Consider the following 22,324-nt stretch of genomic DNA (forward strand, 5'->3'; position numbering starts at 1 on the left):
AAAACAAATTTAAGTGGTTTAGGAGTAATCTACTAAGGTGAATTACGAATTCAAAAGGTATTAGAAAGGTCTATCAAGACCAAGGATACGGTTATTTACGGTTTCTGACTGATGAAAATTTGAAGTTAGGGTATTGAAAAGTGGAACAATTCCCGAAATGATTCCTTAAATAGGAAATTTTAATTGCGTGCACCAACGGCGGTTGGCTTACCGTGCCGGCGCTATGGGCGGCTGGCAGCGGCTAGTCTTACCTCGACGATCAACGAGCGGCGGCGGGTGGCCCGAAAGGTTTTGGATCTACGACGACTTCTAGATTATCCACCAAACAAAGCTAGGTGATTTTCAAATTTTAAGCTTATTTGAGAAAGGCCCATTTCCAAATCCATGGAAAAACATATTTTTAAGGTGGAGAATTGTGAATATCTAGGTTATTAACCTATTCTAGATGAAGAACATAGGAGATTGTTTAAGGGGAGCTACGAGGTGTTGTTAGCCCGTAAATCTCTCAAGCTACAGGTTACGTGATACACTCGGCAGTAATTCTCTAGGAAACAAGGGTTAAGTGGTTTAAGAGTAATCTACTAGGTGGATTGTGAATTTAAAGGTATTAGAAAGGATACTATCAAGACGAGGATCTGCAGTTATTCTACGGTTTCCTGACTAGATTTCTTTGAAATTAGGGTATTGAAAAGTGGAACAATTCAAAATGATTCCTTAAATAGGAAATTTTAATTGCGCGCACAGTAACGATTGGCTTATGCATTGCGGTGCTCGCAAGACGTTTGTAGCGACACAGTGCTGCGCGGATCAACCTGACGGCGTGAGCGCGGCGGAGAGCGCCGCTAGGCGCGCACCCCGGATGATCGCGCCAACGATCCTAGCGGTCATTGGCCCAGATTTCGATGCTTGATTCTCTTCCGTACAATAGTTCCCGTTAGGCTAGGTGTCCGCCAGAATTTATTAGGGAACGGAAGGTCTAGGAAGGCACGATGTTTTAGCTATTTTGAAATTTCACTGTAACGACGGAACGGGTCGTTACAATATTATGAAAGACATTGAGGATCAGGAACCTCAACCTGTTGAAGAATGTCGACGAAGATATGATTGGCCAAAATGGCAAGAGGCAATTTAATCAGAATTAAATTCATTTGCTAAACGTGAGGTTTTTTTACCGGTAGTCCAAATACCTAATGGCGTAAAACCAGTTGGCCACAAATGGGTCTTTGTGCGGAAAAGGAATGAGAGAAAAGAAATTGTGAGATACGAGGCACGCCTTGTTGCACAAGGATTCTCTCAAAGACCCGTATCGATTATGAAGAAACATATTCACTGTTATGGATGGCATAACATTTCGATATCTCATCGGTTAGTACAAATTACGAAAATCTTGAAATACATTTGATGGATATGGTTACAGCTTACCTTTACGGTTCACTTGATAATGAAATTTATATGAAAATTCCTGAAGGATTTAAAATTCCTGAAGCAATTAGTTCAACGTCTCGGGAGATGCGTTCAATCAGAATACAAAGATCATTGTGTGGTTTAAAACAGTCAGGGCGCATGTGGTATAATCGCCTGAGTGAGTACTTGATAAATGAAGGTTATATGAAAGATGCCATTTGTCCATGTGTTTTTATTAAGAAAACAAAATCAGAGTTCATTATACTTTCTGTTTATGTTGATGACATAAACCTAATTGGAACTCGAAAGGCTCAAAGCGATTGAATATTTAAAGAAAGAATTTGAGATGAAAGATCTCGGAAAAACAAAACTTTGGCTTGGTTTGCAGGTTGAATATTTAGCAGACGGGATCTTTATCGAAAAAGTTTTAAAATGATTTTACATGGACAATGCGCATCCTTTAAGTACTCCAATGGTTGTTCGCTCACTTGAAGTGAGTAAAGATCTGTTCCGACCTCAGAAAGAAAATAAAGAGCTTCTTGGTCACAAGTACCATATCTTAGTGCAATAGGTGCACTTATGCATCTTGCTAACGCTATAAGACCTGACATAGCATTCTCTGTTAATTTGCTAGCAAGATATAGCTCTTATCCTACACAGAGACATTGGAACGGAGTTAAGCATATATTGCGATATCTGAAGGGAACTAGCGATATGGGTCTGTTTTATGTTAACAATGGTAGCACAGATCTTGTTGGTTATGCAGATGTAGGTTATTTATCTGATCCACATAAAGCTCGATCTCAACAGGCTATCTGTTTACATGCGGAGGTATTGCTATATCATGGAGATCCACAAAGCATTCCATTGTTGCTACTTCTTCGAATCATCTTTGAGATAATAGCTATTCATGAAGCAAGTAGAGAATGTGTGTGGTTGAGATTAGTGATACACTTCATTAGAGAAAGATGTGGCTTGAAATGTGATACAAAAATACCCACAGTATTATATGAAGACAATGTTGCATGCATACCTTAATTAAAAGGAGGCTTCATAAAAGGAGAAAGAACGAAGCACATTTCACCAAAGTTATTCTTCATAAAAGATCTCCAGAAAAATGGTGATATTAATGTGCAACAAATTCGTTCAAGTGACAATCCTGCATATTTGTTCACCAAATCTTTCCTAACATCAACTCTTGAGAAAATGATATTCAAGATTGGAATGCGAAGACTCCGATAGCTGAATTTTGTTCTTCGTCAGGGGGAGTGAAATACGTGCTGTACTCTTTTTCCCTTAACCAAGGTTTTGTCCCATCGAATTTTTTTTTGGTAAGGTTTTTAATGAGGCGGCTCTCAAAACATATTAATAGATATGTGTACTCTTTTTCCTTCATTAGGACCTTTTCCCGCAGGATTTTTCCTAATAAGGTTTTAACGGAGACATCATCTAATTAATAGTATCCATGGGAGTGTTGTGGATTGAATGTCCAAAAGAAAACTGGATAAGAAGAAAACTCGTCACCAAGTTTGCTTGGGCCCAAAGCAATTCCTATTTTCCTCCTATAAATAGGAGGTCCATTTTTAGAAATTATATAGACATTGAAATCTCTTTTAAGTTCAAAAGCTGAATAATATATTAGTCTCTCTGTATACTTATTTTGGTGTATTTACTTTATATTCTTTATTTTATAACAATAATATAATAATAATAATAATATAATAATAATAATAATAATAATAATAATAAAAAGAATGAAATAGTTAGTGCAAGACAAACATGGACTAGCCATTCACGATCAGCCGTTAAACGTGATGTAGCCAGCCGACTTGAAAGCGAAGTGTAGGAAAAGAACAAAAATAACGGCGTTAGTTCACCATGAGACACGTCATAAGTAGGGCTTTGCACGCTATTTTTTTGCAGAAAATGCCACTACTTTTCAGATAAAAAGTCATTTATCTTGAAAAATGTCTCTTTCTTCTCCTTCCCCTTTTTCCTTTATTTTCTTTCTTAAGGGTACTTGTATTTTTCAGTTCTTGTCTTCTTGATATATATATATATATCTGTGTGTGTGAGCACACTTTGCAATTATTTGCTGCTGTTTATTTATACCTTTGGTAATTGTTTTTTCCCATCTCTTGTACTGGCCATTTTATTATTAGTGAAATGTTTATCACTTCAAAAAATAAGAAGATATTAATCTGCTTTTAATTTTAGCCTTATTACTTTAAGAAGGCAGATATCATTAATTATTCCTTTAAGGGAGAAATAAAAATAATTTTGTTACATATTCCTTATGATTACACTATAATATGATTTTCTAAATGATTTTTAAGAAGTATAATAGGAACATACAAAAACAACGGATGGAGTATAATAATGTACTAATATGAATACATGATATGTGTGCTCATGAAAGGGTGTGTATTTTTTTTTTATCACGATTTTTTGAAGTGTAGAGAAGATTTTAATGTGTACTTTATATATGCACCCATTTATTCTTGATGACAACATTTTAGTATATCGATGGCAGATTTTATAAATATGACTATCTAATTTATTAAAGTCCAAAGTCCAAACAGCAACCACAACGTGATATATCTGTCCTTATTCGCCACATCTTTTTAGTATATCGGTGACAAAACGTACGCAAATTTGATATAACTATGTGTATTCCAAAAAAAAAAAAAAAAAAAAAAAAAAAGTAGCTTTTAATATATTTCAACTAAAGTTTCTACTTGGTTGATTGGGGCAGTAATCTGGAATATAATATCGAGTGATCTCCATTTTCATATGGTAATTGAAGTCAAATTGAAACAAACTAGGTGCTCACTTTCGATATTAAATTGGAATTTCATTTATTCACTATTTGCCTATTGATATTAGCTAATGCTGGTACAAATTTTATATAAAAACTTTAGTGTAGTAAGTATTATTTATTCTGTATAGGAGGTGAGATTTATCTTATTTTGAAGCAGATTATGTGAGATTTATCTTATTCTGAACTTGATATAATCTCGATTATAATCCTGAGATAATCTATTACATATAAATAAATAAAAAGACATGATGGTGAACAGGGGCGGAGCCAAGTGTAATCGATCAGCAGAAAATTACAGTGTATATTGAAGATTAAAATTATTTTTTTTATGTATATATGGTAGGTGTTGAACCCTATTGACTTCTTCGTATGTTTATTTCTTCATATTTTTGAACCCTCTTACAGAAAATTCTGGCTCCGCCACTGATGGTGAACCACTATGTCCCTCCTGATTCTTGAAAAAGACAACTCTTTTAGAACAAACATGAAATGAGACCGTCCCGACCTCTGTCTCTGCTTTTATTATTCACCCCAGATGACCCTAACAAGTACATGTGCATTTTAGCTCACTCTATCTCTCTCTCATAAGTCATATCTATGTTTCACCTTCATTACCTGAAAAAAAATATCTAGTAGTATGCTTATTCATTCCATTATGTTTATGACTACTCACTTGGGCCATTCCCGATTCTTATAGATAAGCCTCATTTGTTTGCCTTTTTACAAGGAAAAAAAAAAAAAGGTTCTTTTTAGCTTCAAAAATTGTTGAAACATTACTCAGCTTTGGTATCTTTCTTCTTGCCTTTATTACCCCTTTTCTTGATTTATTCCCTCTTCCACTTCTCTCTCTCCTTGTTCACTAAAATTTCTAACTTTTTTCTCTTTTCCATTCTGTTCTTGATAGTAGTGGAATTACTCTATGCACTTCTTGTATTGTTTGAAACTACTTTTGAGCTGTAAACAAGAATCTTTTTCATTGCTGCCTCAGATTTTCTTTATTTTTTGAGCTTACAGCTCATTTTAGTTGTAGAACAATAGTTCATACTCTTTAGTTTAGTTAATAGAAAAGGAAGGACTGAACTGTTTCTTGATTTTGAAGAAATGGGGTTGTTTTCATTTTCAAGATTATTATTTGGGGTGTTATTTGTTGTAGTGTTGTTATTGTTTTCACCAGTAGTGAGTGGGATAGGTGCAAACTGGGGAACTCAGTCAACACATAGGTTGCCACCTGAAATAGTGGTGAGGTTGCTTAAAGATAATGGGATCCAAAAGGTTAAACTATTTGATGCTGATTATGACACACTTAAAGCTTTGGGTAAATCTGGTCTTGAAGTTATGGTTGGTATTCCTAATGACATGCTTTCTACTTTGGGTAGCTTGAAAGCTGCTGAGAAATGGGTTTCTAAAAATGTTTCTGTCCACATCTCTAACAACAAAGTCAACATCAGGTGAATATCACTTTACTTGCTCATTTTTACTGTAAAGTTTTTTTTCTTTTTAAGTTTTATTTGAAGTTCTGTTTCTATTTTCTTTTGCCTGGATTTGCTGTTTAGATGTGTTTTTGGTTAACCATGAAAAACTGGGGCCTGTCTTTGGACTATGGAGGTGTATGGAAAGTTTTGATTTTTAAGATTATTTCATTAATCAATCACCAAGATGGTGCCAAAAGAATCTACATAGTGAGTGGTTGATTCAACCACAGTTGTGGTCAAGTTAATGAAGTTATCTCTGTTATATATGCACACTGGTGTTCTATCTTTACACCAAAAAGAATATATGAAACAAGATTGTTATAGTACATCTAATATCATCTCACTGGTATGCAAAAAATTCCTATTCCTAACACTTAAAATCAAATTTGCCTAAAGATACACTTCTCTGAATTGCCTTGTTCTCCTTGCAGTCTTTTTCCAAATAGTGACTTGTCACTGATACTGTCCTAGGCGATTCACGGTCCTAGGCATCACTACGTAAAGTTGAACAAAAGAAAGTAGAAGACTTCAAAGTTGTCTTTTGAAGCATTTTCACTTTTCCTTTTTCAGTTAGTGACACTGATAACATTTTTGACTACTTGAGCGGTATGAGGTTCTTGTGATATGACTTGCCTATTTATTACACAGGAAGTGTCCGGTTAAGCATACTTCTCCTTCACAGGGAGTCAAATTAGTTGATTCTTTCTCGTACCAGCTGTTGAATCGGTAGGTTCCTTAGTGATTTGAAATATGGTGTGTACACCAACCTTAAGCAAAAGCTCATTCTGAAACTTCAGGAACTAAGACAAGCTTATCGCAGGCGTATGAGAAGGATTTGCACTTGAAGAAAAGCCATTGTTAAGTTCTGGGAACAAGAAATTATCTTGGTTTTAAAAGGTTAGATCATTCTTGGCTAGAAATAATCTAGAAAGACAACTTTAAGATCCTAACTGGTACCTGCAGAATCAATGGAGCCGTACTATGATATCACATACCTTTGTTAAACAGAGATATGTTGGATTCGCTCTGATTGAGAACATTGCGTTCTGTCTGAGGTTGGGTAGCTAGTGATTGCGAAGCAAAATGGACTAAGACTTGCAGGAAAGTGTAGACGAACCCAATATGTTTCTAGGGCAAGCTGTGGGTAGACTAGAGTGCCTATGTATGTTCATACATACACTTTATAGACATGATCAGAGTCATCAGACAACTAGCAGACATCTTTCAAAGTGTTTGGGCAAGTATTAGCATGTACAGCATCCTAAGATGGTAGACTTGTAAGCGCGTAAGGAATAAGTTAATATACAATCAGGTTCGTCACCCCTGTGAGCCATGAATTCATTTCGAAGTATCTTGTAGTTGCAGTGAAAGTCTTATTAAAATAATAGAAGGCGGAAGAAAATCATACATAGACGACCCACTGAACATGCCAAAAGGTTTCATCTAGAAACTTAAGTTAGGGGCTTGACCTATTGTACGCTTTATGTTGTTGAAATTTGCCTATTGGACATGCCTTGGTGACATGGCTGGTTGCGTGTCTCCCGCCCAAAGTTCAGTGTGTTTCAGCCGAAAAATGGTTACCTTGGGAGGAGTTGATTTCCGGCCATCTTTTCAACTCTTTACTTCTCTAGATTCTAAGCCCATCCCTTGCTCTTTTTCTTTTTCAAACACCAACATTCCTTGCTGGGAAAAAAGGCAACTCTCACCCTTATCGGAAAAAAATGGTGTTGTTGGAAAGATGAAGCTTTGGCGGATTCTTCTCTACCGGTCAACTCCTCCCCCCTCCCCCTTTTCTATCTCTTTTGTTTTCAGATCTTGAATTACTTTTTCTTTTGCTGATATTCACTTTTTATTGTTCATTTTCCACATCAATAATGACTAACGTTCACGCTCTTTAGTTTGTTTATATTTGTCAAATATGCATTTAATAAACATATTCTCGGCTACATAAGGTGTTCAATCCGTTGAATCCGTGTATGTATTCAACCTAAATGGAAACAAGATTTTTGGCCAACTTCATGGGTTATTGAAGGATTTCTGCTTTCATGCTGACAACACAGATAGGGACTCGTAATATTTGCTCGCATATGTTGAATAAAGAAGGTTCAAGTTTGCTAAGTGTTTAACTTGATGGATTTAGTTGGAAGTGACCAAAATGCTAATATTGTTTTATCCCAAAAACTATGGAGCTTGCTGGTGTTAAATTAGGTGCTCATGGCTTGCTTTAGGGTTTTGGTTCCTTGTTCCCAATATTGTTTTTCATCATCCATTGCTTGTGATCCTTTTTGAGCATAGAAAGAGCAAAATAGATATGTTGAAAAGTGTGACTGTAATAGCCCAAATATTTTGGGGTGTGTTTACATATTTGACAAAAAAAATTAGTTATCTAATGTGGGTTGTTGCCCCAGTCGATCAATATGGGAGGAAAGGGCCCTTTGTATTCCGCATTAGGAGATCAAGTAAAAACTAACAGTAGCTGGTGCATAATACAGAGAAAGGAACCAAGAAAAAGAAGGGAAATAGAAGCATATCACAGGTCAGGCCCTTGCCGCAAACGTGCAGCAGACAAAAGCTCAATATTTAAGTGGAGAAGAGTAGAGGAGCGAGCCCATTGTTCATCGAGTTTGAAACCATGCGTCAATCGGCCCTTGGGAATTTCTCGACTATTAAAAAAAAGGGAAATAAAAGTGGGCGGAAGAAGAAGAGGAGAAGAAAATAATTAGTTCTAATCATAACAATTCGAAGTATGATTCTTTTATCAAAAAAAAAAAAAAAATCGAAGTATGATTCTAACACGCCTTTTGAAGTTCGGAAGCATGATTCTATCACTATTTTTGGGTTAATATACATTGATCTCCACAATATTTATTCTTCAAAACATGAGATTTGACTTGGAAACTCATGGTTTAGCTTAGCCATAAAATGCCAAATTAGGAATTTGAGGAAATGACCACTTTAAGGATCACAACGATGAATCTTACCATAGAGTTGGGATTAGAAGGCTGTCAGTAACCTAGACTTGTATTGGCCTATTGGGTCCATTGGTTTGCTAACATTTGACTGAGGATTGATTTAGACATTGATCGAGATCCAATTTTAGGAGATGAGTTAAATAAATGTATTTGATGTTGTTAAACAATTTTTTGTGTAGATTGTCGTTTGACTAAGATTGAGCACGATAGAGATTGTAGGTACATGCTTAGGTCAAAGTTAAGGTAAGTTAAGATCTTAATCCCTGATTGTTCGGTTCTCCTAAACTAGCATGCCAAATGATTTTGATTGTGCATTCATGATTTGAAGTGTTTTAATGTATACAGTAGATGTTGGGAGGAGCATGTGCTGGCGGTAAGATGTTTTTGGAAACCAGTTGAGATTGACTATGCAAACATGCAGGCATCATGTAGCATAACATTTTTGGTACCAAATACGAACTATACACCTTCATAGCAAATGAAAGATTAAGTATAACAAATAAAAATAGATTTAGGTATAACAAATTATCCTTCTGTCCCAATTTATGTGGCACCCTTTTCTTTTTAGTCTGTCCCAAAAAATAATATCATCTTTCTATTATAAGAAACAACTATACTATAGAATTCCTCTTTTACCCTTAAATGATTTATAACCACGCAAATATCTAAGGTATGTTTTAGACCGAAAATTTCAAAAGTCTTTCTTTTTTTTCTTAAACTTTGTGCCTAGTCAAGGTGCCACATGAATTTGGACGGAGGGAGTAGTAAATCTCAATTGGTTTTACAAAACCATCTTTTTGCCAGCACACGCTTGTTCCCACATATACATGGTAGCTAGTACAAGTTTCCAAATCATTTATGCATGATCAATACCAGTTGACAAATTTAGTGAAAACAAGCAATCATTGGTTAAGGTTGGATCTTGGTCGAAGTCAATTCTCGGTATTAGTTTGTCAAACCAACAAATTCTATATAGTTACGGTTAACCCATAGCCTTCTTATACTAATTCTATGGTTAGATTTGTCACTAGGACCCTTAAAGTGCTCAATTCCCAATTTGCGGTTTTAGGGCTAAACTCATGAATTTGTAAGTCAAATATCATGTTTTGATGGCTAAACCTTGTAGAAATCAATTTATATTAACCTGAAATAGTGTTACGAATCATACCTTGAATTGCTATAACCAAACTTAACCCTTACCTTTCTTTCTTTCCCTCCTTTTACTATGTCCTTTTCTCTACTTTGTGTACAGAGGTCCCTTTCCTTCCCTTATTCACTGTAACATATAACTAACATTAGACAACTCTGCGCTCCCCCCACCCATATATAGGATATTACAATGATCATTTCATTTAGACGTTTAAACGATTAGAAGACATTGTTCAAAAATGATCCTCGTGTTGGGAAAAGAAAGAGTCTTTTTTTGATGCATGAATTATCTTAGTTCATGTATAAGAAATTAATTATGATGCATGTATTCTAGTTTGTTTATGAACTAGGGAAGATGAAAATTGCTCATGAACTAGGGAAGATACAAGGATATCTAAAATTAAATTAGGTACATGTACTAGACTAGGTACATGCTAGAAGAAAATCTATAAATACCTATGTAGTTTATCTATTTCATTTAAGTTAAGCTGATGGAAGAATATATTCCCCACTTATCTTCAAAGAGAATGATTGATTATGTAAGTTAAGTTGGTGGACTAATATACTCCCCACTTGTCTTCAAGAGAGAATTTGAGTGATTGAGAGTGCTTCTCCTCCCCCGATTTCCCAACAAACATATCTGTATTTAATTAATTCTGTCTTCAACATGCTCCTCTACGTGCGGGTCTGATTTTCTTTCATGAGCCAAGCACGTGAAAATCTTTTTAATAGTTGGTGATGATAGAGACATAAACTCAAGATCTCACTTATCTGATACCATATTTGAAGTGTATGACCATTTTTTCTAAAAGTTTAGACAGTTAGAGAGCACTCTATTTACTTAATTATGTCTAAATCTAGGAAACAACAACTTCGAACAAAATAGCCAAGCGAAATAAACAAGGTCTAACCATCAATGCCTGAATAGCCTCTAAACGGATTTCTATTGTAATATTGAACAATTGGTTCCACTTCACGTGCAACTAGAAGCTACACATTTCTTCAATCAATTAACATCATGAGCAAATGTTGTATGCAAATTCAAAGTGGAGAAACTACTTGAATTTTTTTAAGGTTGTCGTATCATATATGTTTGGCTCGAATGAAGAATGAATGGCAATCAACTGATGCTTGGGCGTTTAACTCGTGATGTTGGAAAGTGAAAATGCTGATCAGCTTGTTGCAGATGTAACTTAACTCACAATGAGAAACTGACGCTTTTTGTACCCAGTAATAATGGACCTTAACTCACAATGAGAAACTTAGATGTTGTGTTCCCAGCAGGAGTTGACCCTCTTACACAGATTTCTACACTCTGGATACAGGCGTCCTCTTGAGGTTCTAATCATTTTCAATTTATGCCATCCTATAAAACACTCTGATGTTCAAGTCATGATTAAATGGTAGTGTAGGACTTACCCTAGGGCTTTGTTCAAGTGGCAAATGTTGAGTGATTTGTGACTTGGGTCACAGGTTTGAGCCTAAAGCCATGCGAACTAAGTGTGGTATTTAGGTGAGAAGGGTAGAGGAGCAGAACCATTATCCCGAGTTTTCAAAGCTTCTGTTGGTCCTAAGACTTGGTCCCAAACGTATTTCTCGGTCATAAATAAATGATATGTGGGACTTTTGAAGTAGGTTCTCGTAAAATCTGAGGGGTCTGCACATCATTTCATGATGTGGCATTCACAAGTTGCACGAGTAACAGCGATCCATAATCCTTAAAGTCGCTTCCTTTCTTTTTGATGAGTTTCAAATTCTGAGGCAAATATTGGTTGGAACTTGGTAGTCAAAACCAGTCTAAGATACAATACATGGAAGTCTAGAGTTTGACTAAAATTAGATGGACACTGACAGTTTCCAATTTTCCTTTTCTTTATTATATAATTAGCTGTATATTGCTAACTATCCGCAACTCTAAAGCGAATCAGCATTCCCTATCAGATATGCAGCTACAACTGTCTTTGTCAATTTGAGTTTTCCTTGAATTCATCTTTTCATGTACAAAGTAGTCTTTACCTTATTCGAATCATCTGAGTAGGGCTTCACTGGTTTCTGAGAAAATTCCTTCCTCATGAGAGTGAGCTGAGTTTTTTTTTTTTTTTTTTTTGGAGAATGGTAACATGAGTGAGCTGAGTTTTTGACTAATCATTGTTGCTGACATGATTATTTTCTTCTGCTGTTCTGCTCTATATTCTTCTGTATGTTGTCTGTTGCCGGGAGCCTGATATAGAATAAGCTTTCATCGACCAAGTAAATGTTAAATTTTTTTCATTTAATAAGCTAGACAAAATGTTTACGCACATCGCTTTTGACGTTGTTGTAGGTATGTTGCAGTTGGAAATGAACCTTATTTGACAACCTACAACGGAACTTACCTTAAAACAACTCTTCCTGCTATGCAAAATATCCAAACTGCACTCGTAAAAGCTGGCTTCGGTAATCAAGTAAAGGTTACTTGTCCCCTCAATGCAGATGTTTATGAGAGCGCAAATAGCTTGCCATCAGGTGGTGATTTTCGAGCTGATATCCATGGCTATGTGAGCCAACTTGTCAAGTTCTTAAGTGACAATGGTTGTCCTTTTACTATCAATATCTATCCATTCATAAGTCTTTATATTGACTCCGACTTCCCAGTTGAATATGCTTTCTTTGATGGAAATGCAACACCTCTAAATGATGGTGGGACAATGTACACCAACATGTTTGATGCAAATCACGACACTCTTGTGTGGGCTTTACAGAAGAACGGGTTTGGGAATGTCCCTATAATTATTGGAGAAATTGGTTGGCCCACTGATGGTGACCGCAATGCTAATGCACAACTCGCACAGCGATTCAACCAAGGATTCATGCAGCATATATCAGCAGGAAAAGGCACCCCTATGAGGCCTGGGCCTGTTGATGCCTATCTGTTTAGTTTAATTGACGAAGATGCTAAGAGTGTTCGACCTGGAAATTTTGAACGTCACTGGGGAATACTTACGTATGACGGACTACCCAAGTACATCCTGAATCTTGGGACCACCAATTCTGGGTCCTTAGTTCCAGCTAGAAATGTGAAGTATTTGGAGAGGAAATGGTGTGTGCTTAAGCCCAATGCTAAGGTTGATGATCCCCAGATTGCACCTAGCATGAGCTATGCTTGTGGACTTGCTGACTGCACGAGCCTCGGGTATCAGACATCTTGTGGAGGTTTGGATTCACGAGGAAATATTTCATATGCATTCAACAGCTACTACCAGATAAACAATCAGCTTGATGATGCTTGCAAGTTCCAAGGCCTCGGGACTGTCACTAAGTCAGATCCATCAACTGGTACTTGTAGGTTCGGGCTCATGATACAACCATACTATGGAGGTGCAGAACGAAAACATGGCTATACTAGAACAGCATTGGCTCTGATTCTGTTTCTGTGGACAATTCTGTAACAAGTTCTCTTTTCGGGCTATTTAGTTTGCGTTACAAATTATTATTAGACCCTGCTGTGTAGCATCACCAAAATTAACATTTTTTCTTCCAGTTGACAGCAAACATTGATATTCATTCAAAACTTCCAATGATGAAGTTAATGTTTGCGTCTGATTTTGAACATGATGAGTTACATGCAGGGGTGAACACATGATGATTTAGCAGGTACTATGTGTCGGTAATTTGACATGCTGCTAAGATCTGATATATGAATTATGTCTATGTTTTCTGGAACTTGAGGCCTTGGTGTTCCCAACTTTTTTCATGTTCACCGGTTTGGCTTCAAGCATTTCTTTTGATTGTGTATTTGCTGTGACCGAAAACATTGTCAGGAAAACACCTGAAAAATATTTTCTTGTAACATGTTTTCTGGTATTTGATTGGTGAGTGAAAAGTATCTACGGGGAAACCATTTATTAAGGATTGATAAAAATATATTTTTCTGATGAGAAATTTCTGAAGGCCAGTGGTACACGCTTCGAAACTTGACGATGGGTTCGCCCCTCTATCCTCCTTCACTTAAATATTACACTTTTGTCTGCAGTAGAGTTTGACTCATGATGTGCGCCTAAACACACACATCACAAGTTGTGTTCTTTCAGAGATTCATGATAATATTTAACTGTTTGGTTGGAGTAGTGATATGATCATGAAGTTGAGTTGAGATAGTTGTGAAGAAAGATAATTTTACCCCCAAGTGAGGAAAGTCACCTTCTTCCTTAGCTGTGGGAAAGTATTTTCTCGCAACCAAAATCCAAAAAGTGACTTACTTTCTCAGAAAATATTTTCCACCATACCAAACCCATGTCAAAACTGCATTGCTAGAATCATACTCTGATTTCAATCTTGTTATCTGTTTCAACTCACAAGGATTGTGTACAAACCTCGTACTAAATAAATCTGTCAACTAAGTCCGGTTTCTGTGAAAGCATACCCCTTTCCTGGGATTTATCTTTGAGCTAGTCAACACTTCTTAGAGCTTTCTAAATAAGCATTAATCTTACATTTTAAAACTGAACCAAAGGTAATTTGCTGTACATGATCACTAGTCTTGATCCTGTTTTGGGCCTCCATATTAGCTACTAGTTCATACCAAATGCCTATCTGCTGATGACTGATTGAGAGAATCTCATTCTTCATGTGAGTTTCGAGTGTTTAAGTAGGCGTTTGGCCATGAAAACTCAATATTTTTCACTTTATTTGGAATTTTGAAGTTGGAGTCGAAGATGGAGTTGTGTTTGGTTATAGTTTATGCAAAGAATATTTGGTTGTTTGAATGTACTGAAAGTGAAAAACCGGCGTTAATGAAAAATGACATGGATGAGTCATTTTGGTAACGGGCGATGGCATAAATGAGCCAAACTATTGATGAGCGGCATAAATGAGTTATTTCCGATAGTTCAATGACATATTTAAGCCATTTTCGTATATACTATGAGTTGATTCCTCTTATTTTCTGTATGTATTTACTTTTTTATACTTTAAGACCTAGTAAAAATTTTAGTTCCGTCGACACTGACACTATACATATGTTCTAATGTTTTTGAACGGTTTGACGTCTCTTCTTTTGAGACAGGGACCATACGAAAACAAAGAAAGTAAACATGTTAATGTTAAATTTGCATTGCTAGAGTTGCGGATGTAGAGTATTGTTATCGGGTCATTACGAACTCAGTACTTTCGATACGGAGCATAAATTTATGTGTAGAAGTTTATAAAAGTTGCAACAACTAGCATATATGAACCCATAACTTTAAAAATATAATGGATTCAATGCTAAAATCTCAAAAGTGGAGCTGATAAAACTTAAATTTTGGATGTCTCTGAGAGTACTTGCTAAAAATTAATTCGATGGAGACTCTTTTGAAAACCTATTACTAACAGTAAATTTATTTAGCGCTTCTTTCATTTCAATTTATGTTGGATAGCTTGATTAAGCAAGTTAAATTATTACTAAACATAAAAAAGTATTATTCTTATGAAATTATAAAAAATAAATTGTTTTGGAATGAAGGTAGTACCATTATTCATAAATTTGGTTCTTAGATTTTTTTTCTTTATTCTTTTGATCCATCTTTCTGCTAGCGTGTAGCTTCCCCTCAACACTCCTACGATCCTAAAATAGTACTTATCCAATTTGTCTCTTTTGTGTACACATCAACACACAAAAAAAATCCTTTAAAGAAGATCACAAAAAGGAAAAAGGAAAAAAGAAAAGGGGAAATTTCAATAATATACAATTTAGCATACACAATTACATTTGCGTAGCAATATTTTAAATTACACCCCGCATAGCTACTTTTTCACAATATACAACATTATAGTGACAGCTTAGTCATCAGTCAGTTTAGTTAGTTACAGTTAGTGGTAGCTTAGCTTGTTAGTTAGTGGAAGATCAATGCCAGCCATATGACAGCTGGACTAGATATTTTAGTGAGTGGTTCCCTCATTGTGAGTGTGTATATAGTCTCCTGTATTTTTAGATCATGAATAAAGTAGTTTTCATTTTCCCCAATTTACATCTCCTTTTCTTCTTCCTCATTCAATATGAGTTGACCATTATTTCTCCATTGTTGCTCCAATCTGTGAGCTTGGAAGCTTGTTATTGTTGGATTACATTTCTTAATATGGTATCAGAGCGAGGTTAACACAATCGAGAGCCATTATATGCAGTTTTGTTCATCATTCTTCGACCAAAATTGCTATTCTCTTTCTCGATTCTGTTCTTCAGCTTTTTTTCTTTCAATTTCAATCGACTCTCATCTTCAAAAAATCAGTAATTTGAGTGGAATTTGGTCACATACAGATTCGTGAAGTTCAATTGTTCTCTTTGGAATCGTTTCCTATCTTCCTTGTTCAAAGTAAATCATCTAGCAAAGTAACTGTCATCAGAACATTCGATAAACAACAATGGCGGTTGAAGGAAATCACCAACAGCCAGCTCAAAGGACTGAATAATTCTCTGTTGATACAAGCTCACCTTTATTCATGCATCCATCGGAGAGTGCAGGTGCGATGCTAGTCCCAGTTCAATTCAATGGAACTGGGTACAGATCTTGGAGAAGAGGCGTCTTAAGAGCCCTATATGTGAAGAACAAATTAGGTTTTATCAATGGTGAATGTAAGAAACCAGAACTGGAATCTGCTCAATATCGACAATGGGAGAGGTGCGATGATATTGTCACCTCATGGATTCTAAATTCACTTTCAAAAGAAATTGCAGATAGTGTTGAGTATGTGAATGACTCTGCTGAGCTGTGGAAGGAATTGGATGATCGATATGATCAAACAAATGGTGCGAAGCTATACCAGATTCAGAAGGAAATAAACGGCCTCTCTCAAGGTACTCTTGACATCACAACTTACTATACTAGAATGAAAAGCTCTGGGAGGAGATTAACACTATACATGCAAAAACTCAGTGTTCTTGTAACTGCATATGTGGTGCAAAAGATAATTTTCATAAAGCAGAACAGGATAGGAGACTGATTCAGTTCCTAATGGGTCTGAATACGGTCTATACAGTGATTCGTGGGAGTATTCTTATGATGAATCCATTGCCATCGTTAGCTCAAACATTTTCCCTATTGGTGCAAGATGAGAAACAAAGGGAGATTAGGCCAAATAACTAACTATTTGCAGAATCCACCTTACTAAATGTTAATGTCCCAAGACAAAATAACTATAGGACAAACTATTCTCCTGGTAGCATAAGTCAAAACTCTAGGCCTGGAGTGATATGTGAGCATTGCAAACGACATGGTCACACCAAGGATAGGTGTTACGAATTGCATGGATACCAATCTCAATCACTTGCTAGGAACTCTGGATATCATCAGAATGTCTTTCAAAACTCCTATCAGAACTCTTACCAGAACCATCAGAATCCCACTCAAAATTTCAGACCAGATAAGGGTAAGAGGATTATGGCAAATGTACATGGACCTTCATCTGATGTTATGTCAACAAAAGGAGATGAACAAACTGAACAAGATGATAATCAAGGTGTGAGCTTAAGCAGAGAACAATATGGACAACTTATGAGTGTGCTGCAACAGTTCCAGCATGGAAATGGAGACAATTCAAGCACAAATCCCACTAATGGTTCAGCAAACTTTGCAGGTATCATTGTCTGCACTTCCTCTATTGATTTTGGCAAGTTGTCTTGTGTATGTTTCAAAAACAAGGCTGATTCTTGGATACTAGACTCAGGAGCATCAAACAACATGACCTTCAATAAATCACTCTTAATCAATAGAATAACTCTGCCCTATCCACTTTTGATCATCTCGCCAAATGGTTACAAAGTAAAGGTGGCACAGATTAGTAGTGTGACACTTGCACCTAGTATTGTCCTGCATAAGGTGTTTTATGTGCCTTCATTTAAGTATAACCTTGTGTCTGTTCATTCCTTAGCTTCTTCATCAAATGGTATTTTGCATTCACTAAAACATCCTGCTTAATGTAGGCCCCTTCAATGAAGAGGCTTTGGAAATTGGTAGAGTCAAAGATGGAATCTATTTCATGTGTCCAAGATGTCTCAGCAACAAAGGTTCTACACCAGCAACTTCTATCACTTCTTGTCACTAGCTGTTACACTTACTTATTGTCCTCCTAACACACAATGTCATCATAATTCCATTGTTCATAAATCATTTTCAATAAATATGTGTGTTGCTTAGCCTGATGTACGTAGTTCAACAGAAATGAATAATACTGAGTCTTTTCACTCTTATTCTGTTAAATCTATGGATGATGTGAATGTTTTAGCTGCTACATCTGTGGATGATGTGAATGTTTTATGGCACAATAGACTAGGCCATGTGCCCTTGTCAAAATGAAAGAGATCCATTCAATACATGAGAGATTTTCACCTAAACAACCCTTTAACTGTTCCATTTGCCCGGCCCATGGCAAGACAAGCTAGACTGGTCTTTCCTCAAAGTACTACAAACTGCACTAAAACCTTTCAACTACTTCACATTGACCTATGGGGACAACATCATACAACCACACATGACAACCACAAATACTTTATCACCATTGTGGATGATTATACTAGATCCACATGGACTCAACTTATGTCTAACAAAAGCAATAACTTGACTGTCCTCAAGGCTTTTATTTGTCTAGTTGAAAACCAGCCTAATAGTTCACTTAAGTCCATCAGGACAGACAAGGGTCTAGAATTTTTCAACTCCAATACGTCCATCTTGTTACAGTCCAAAGGAATTATTCATGAAAAAATATGCCCATACACACCACAACAGAATGGTGTGGTGGAAAGAAAACATAAGTATCTCTTAGAAACTGCCAGGGTACTTCTTTTCCAGTCCAAATTGCCTTTAAAATACTGGGGTGAATGCATTTTATGTGCCACTTACATAATACATAGACTACCCTCTTCCCATGTGCAGGGAAATGCCCATATGAACTTTTGTATAACCAAAAACCTTCATATTCCCATATGAGAAGCTTTGGATGTTTATGCTATCCCACCTTTCCATAGGTTCACAGAGATAAATTTCAATCAAGGACTGATCCTCATGTATTCATTGGATATCCATTTGGGACAAAGGGATACAAAGTTCTTAGTCTTGCTACAAAGAAAATTCATATTTCTAGAGATGTTGTGTTCCGAAAGTCTGTTTTTCCATTTACCTTATCTTTTGAGTTTAGTTCATTTCCTACTGTGACTGTTCAATTCCTTTTATTCATCCTGCCTGTGATGATATTGGTCATTCTACACAAAATGCATTGGACAATACTAGGAACACAAGTACCACATCTACTAATGTGTCACCTGCTACTCCTCCTACTACACCAACATCCCTACCTGACACTAGCTCATCTGGTTTCACACCTGTCAGTCCCTTATCTGCCATTTCACCTACTCCACCCCTTAACCACTCTCAAACATCAGATATACCACTAGTAGAAATTAGAAAATCCAGTAGAACTCTCAAAACACCAGCTTATCTACAAGACTATCACCACTAACCAGACTTGGACCCTTGTACCATTACCTAAAGGAAAGAAAGCTATAGGTTGCAAATGGGTTTTTAAGATCAAACACAAGGCAGATGGGAGCATTGAAAGATACAAAGCAAGATTAGTGCTCAAGGGTTATACACAACAAGTTGGGATTGACTATAATGAAACTTTTTCACCAGTAGTTAAGATGACCACAGTGACGTCCTTGCTTGCTATTGCTGTGAAAAAGAGGTGGGGTATTTTCCAACTAGATGTTAATAATGCATTCCTCGATGGCGAGTTGCATAAGGAGGTATACATGGATGCACCACCAGGATTAGTAAGCAGTCCAGGGATGGTTTGCAGATTGAACAAGTCATTATATGGACTCAAACAGGCCAGCAGACAATGGTATGCTAGACTAACTAAAGCATTATGTTCAAAAGGGTACACACATTCCTTACATGACTACTCACTGTTCCATAAAAAGGATCCTAGTTCAGCAATATATGTAGCTGTATATGTTGATGATATTATTCATACTGGTACATACATGTATGAGATAGCTGAACTAAAACAGTTCTTGCATCACACTTTCAAAATCAAAGACCTGGGCACATTGCACTATTTCCTGGGACTAGAAGTGTTGTACAAAGCTGATGGAATCATCATATCTCAAAGAAAGTTCCTACTGGATCTATTGAAGGAGTATGACATGCTTGAACAAATTTGCTTGTCCTCACCACTAGATCCTACTCAGAAGTTAAAGGCTAAAGAAGGATTGCCACTACAAGATCCCACATTCTACAGGAAACTTGTTGGCAAGTTGAACTTTCTCACAAACACAAGGTTCGACATATCTTACAGTGTCCAACACTTGAGTCAATTTATGCAAGATCCTAGGGAACCACACTTGAAGGATGCATTTCATCTGCTCAGGTACCTCAAAACTGATTCATCCTTAGGACTTTTCATGTCTCAAGATCCTAGTTGTGAGGTAAAAGCTTGCTGTGACTTAGATTAAGCTGCATGCCCTAACTCTAGAAAATCTGTTAGTGGATACATTGTTCTACTTGGCAACATCCCCATAAGTTGGACATCAAAGAAGCACGAGACAATTTCCCTATCCTCTGCAGAAGCTGAGTATAGAGCACTCAGAAAGGTTGTGGGAGAGCCGGTCTGGTTGCAAAGGTTACTTGATGAGCTGACAATGCCAATTCCTTTACCAATGCATGTCTTTTGTGATAGTCAATCTGCCCTACACATAGCCAAGAATCCTGTCTTTCATGAGAGAACTAAGCATATAGAGGTAGACTGCCATTTTGTGAGAAACAAGTTTTAAGAGGGTTTGATTGCTTTGCATCATGTTTCCACAAATGATCAACTGGCTGATGTACTGACCAAGGCCTTAACAGGAATTAAGCATGCTGCTATTATGAGCAAGTTGGTTGTGTTTTCAACCCCTCCAACTTGAGGGGAGGGGGGGGGGGGGGTTGTTAAGATTATTGTATTTAGTTAGCTTGCTTAGTCATCAGTTAGTTTAGTTAGTTACAGTTAGTGGTAGCTTAACTTGTTAGTTAGTGGAAGATCAATGCTAGTCATATGACAGCTGGACTAGATATTTTAGTGAGTGGTTCCCTCATTGTGAGTGTGTATATAGTCTCCTGTATTTTTAGATCATGAATAAAGTAGTTTTCATTTTCCCCAATATACATCTCCTTTTTCCTCTTCCTCACTCAATATGAGTTGACCATTATTTCTCCATTGTTGCTCCAATCTGTAAGCTTGGAAGCTTATTATTGTTGGATTACATTTCTTAATAAAAAATTCTCCAAACTTAGGAATACTAGAAGAAAGGGATAAAAACCACAACTTTTTTTTTTTTTCGGTTGATGATTGTTTTTCTGCATGGTCTTTATTTGCTTATACGTATATGATGGCTAAAATTTTCTACACATAGAATTAAAAGAATTTGAAATGGACATACATGTGAATGATGTCTATACCCAAAAGCATATCAGTTCGCATTCCAACACTTTGGATCCACTTACAAATACTACAAAATCATCTGTGAATGGTCTGATAGGGGAGCAAACTTTTATGGGAGACATAAATGTTTGTATATCAATATGTATACAGATAATGTAATTTGCATTTTATGATATAAGTGCTCTTACGTACTCTGAAAATTTGCCTTGTATTATTTGGTTGGAGAGAGAAAATGAGCACAAGAAAGTAAATAATCGTGTTCTTTCTTAAGAATAAATTATCTGTTTAAATACGACTTTCGTTTAGTAGTAACTCCTGTTGTTGATTAATTTTTAAAATTGGTCTAGAACCATTAATTGATGCATCAACCGACTTTTGTAGTTTGATAATATTAGCCCTCTGTTGTGCCCAAATGCATACGCAAGTGTACATGGTCGTACAAGTAATATAGTGATTATATAAAATTGGATGTCGAACTCACAGAGACTTATGACCAATACTTCCACGAAAATAAACTATTGCTACTACTTATGCAAGTAAAGAATAAAAGTGTGTGTTGTTTTGTAAACTAATGCTATAATAAAAATAGCTAATAATGTAACTTGATTTTGGGCTAAGAACGTATTTGAAAAGCATCGCTTTTATCAAGATTTTAGAAGTATTCCAGGGTCGTGGTTTGTTCTCCAATCCTATTGAGTCGTTCAAGTATCACACCTTAGCAATGCTGTTCACAATTGTCAATTAACCGAATTATTAGTCTCGTAGTATTCTTCCGAACCCTTTACTCGTCGACTCAAGATAGCTACCTATATTCCTATGGTATGACCTATCGAGAATGCAATAAGAGCACGGCATGAAATTGATTGCGGTAACTAAGTATATTCCTATCCTAGTTACAAATCCTAGCCCAACTATAGGGATATTCAGATCACAATTTCATTACTTCTTCTCCAAATTAACAACGTCTCTCCCAAGCACGTGTATCAATTAGTAAATAGAACTCAATTGTTGCGTAGACAATCAAGCAATTAAGCACAGAAGTAAAGAAACAATTGCATACGAACAACCTACTTAAG

At 36.4% G+C, this 22,324-nt stretch overlaps 3 protein-coding genes across 3 annotated transcripts; all 3 read left to right on the forward strand.

The window, feature by feature from the left end:
• The first annotated feature begins 1,983 nt into the window (after nt 1-1,983).
• LOC132066474 (secreted RxLR effector protein 161-like) lies at nt 1,984-2,442 on the forward strand. The gene has a single exon (XM_059459780.1). The coding sequence runs from the start codon at nt 1,984-1,986 to the stop codon at nt 2,440-2,442; it is 459 nt and encodes a 152-aa protein (XP_059315763.1).
• Nucleotides 2,443-5,017: 2,575 nt separating this feature from the next.
• LOC132068739 (glucan endo-1,3-beta-glucosidase 6-like) lies at nt 5,018-13,520 on the forward strand. Its single transcript, XM_059462428.1, has 2 exons — nt 5,018-5,673; nt 12,142-13,520. Exons 1-2 carry the CDS (start codon nt 5,327-5,329, stop codon nt 13,244-13,246), a joined length of 1,452 nt encoding a protein of 483 aa, XP_059318411.1. The 5' UTR covers nt 5,018-5,326; the 3' UTR covers nt 13,247-13,520.
• Nucleotides 13,521-16,274: 2,754 nt separating this feature from the next.
• On the forward strand, nt 16,275-20,601 carry LOC132066475 (uncharacterized). The gene is made up of 9 exons (XM_059459781.1): nt 16,275-16,629; nt 16,740-16,823; nt 16,929-17,650; nt 17,755-17,838; nt 17,969-18,076; nt 18,796-18,873; nt 18,966-19,151; nt 19,291-20,198; nt 20,304-20,601. Exons 1-9 carry the CDS (start codon nt 16,275-16,277, stop codon nt 20,599-20,601), a joined length of 2,823 nt encoding a protein of 940 aa, XP_059315764.1.
• Nucleotides 20,602-22,324: the final 1,723 nt, after the last annotated feature.

This window comes from Lycium ferocissimum, chromosome 8 (genome assembly GCF_029784015.1).
Source record: "Lycium ferocissimum isolate CSIRO_LF1 chromosome 8, AGI_CSIRO_Lferr_CH_V1, whole genome shotgun sequence".
Lineage (NCBI taxonomy): Eukaryota > Viridiplantae > Streptophyta > Magnoliopsida > Solanales > Solanaceae > Lycium > Lycium ferocissimum.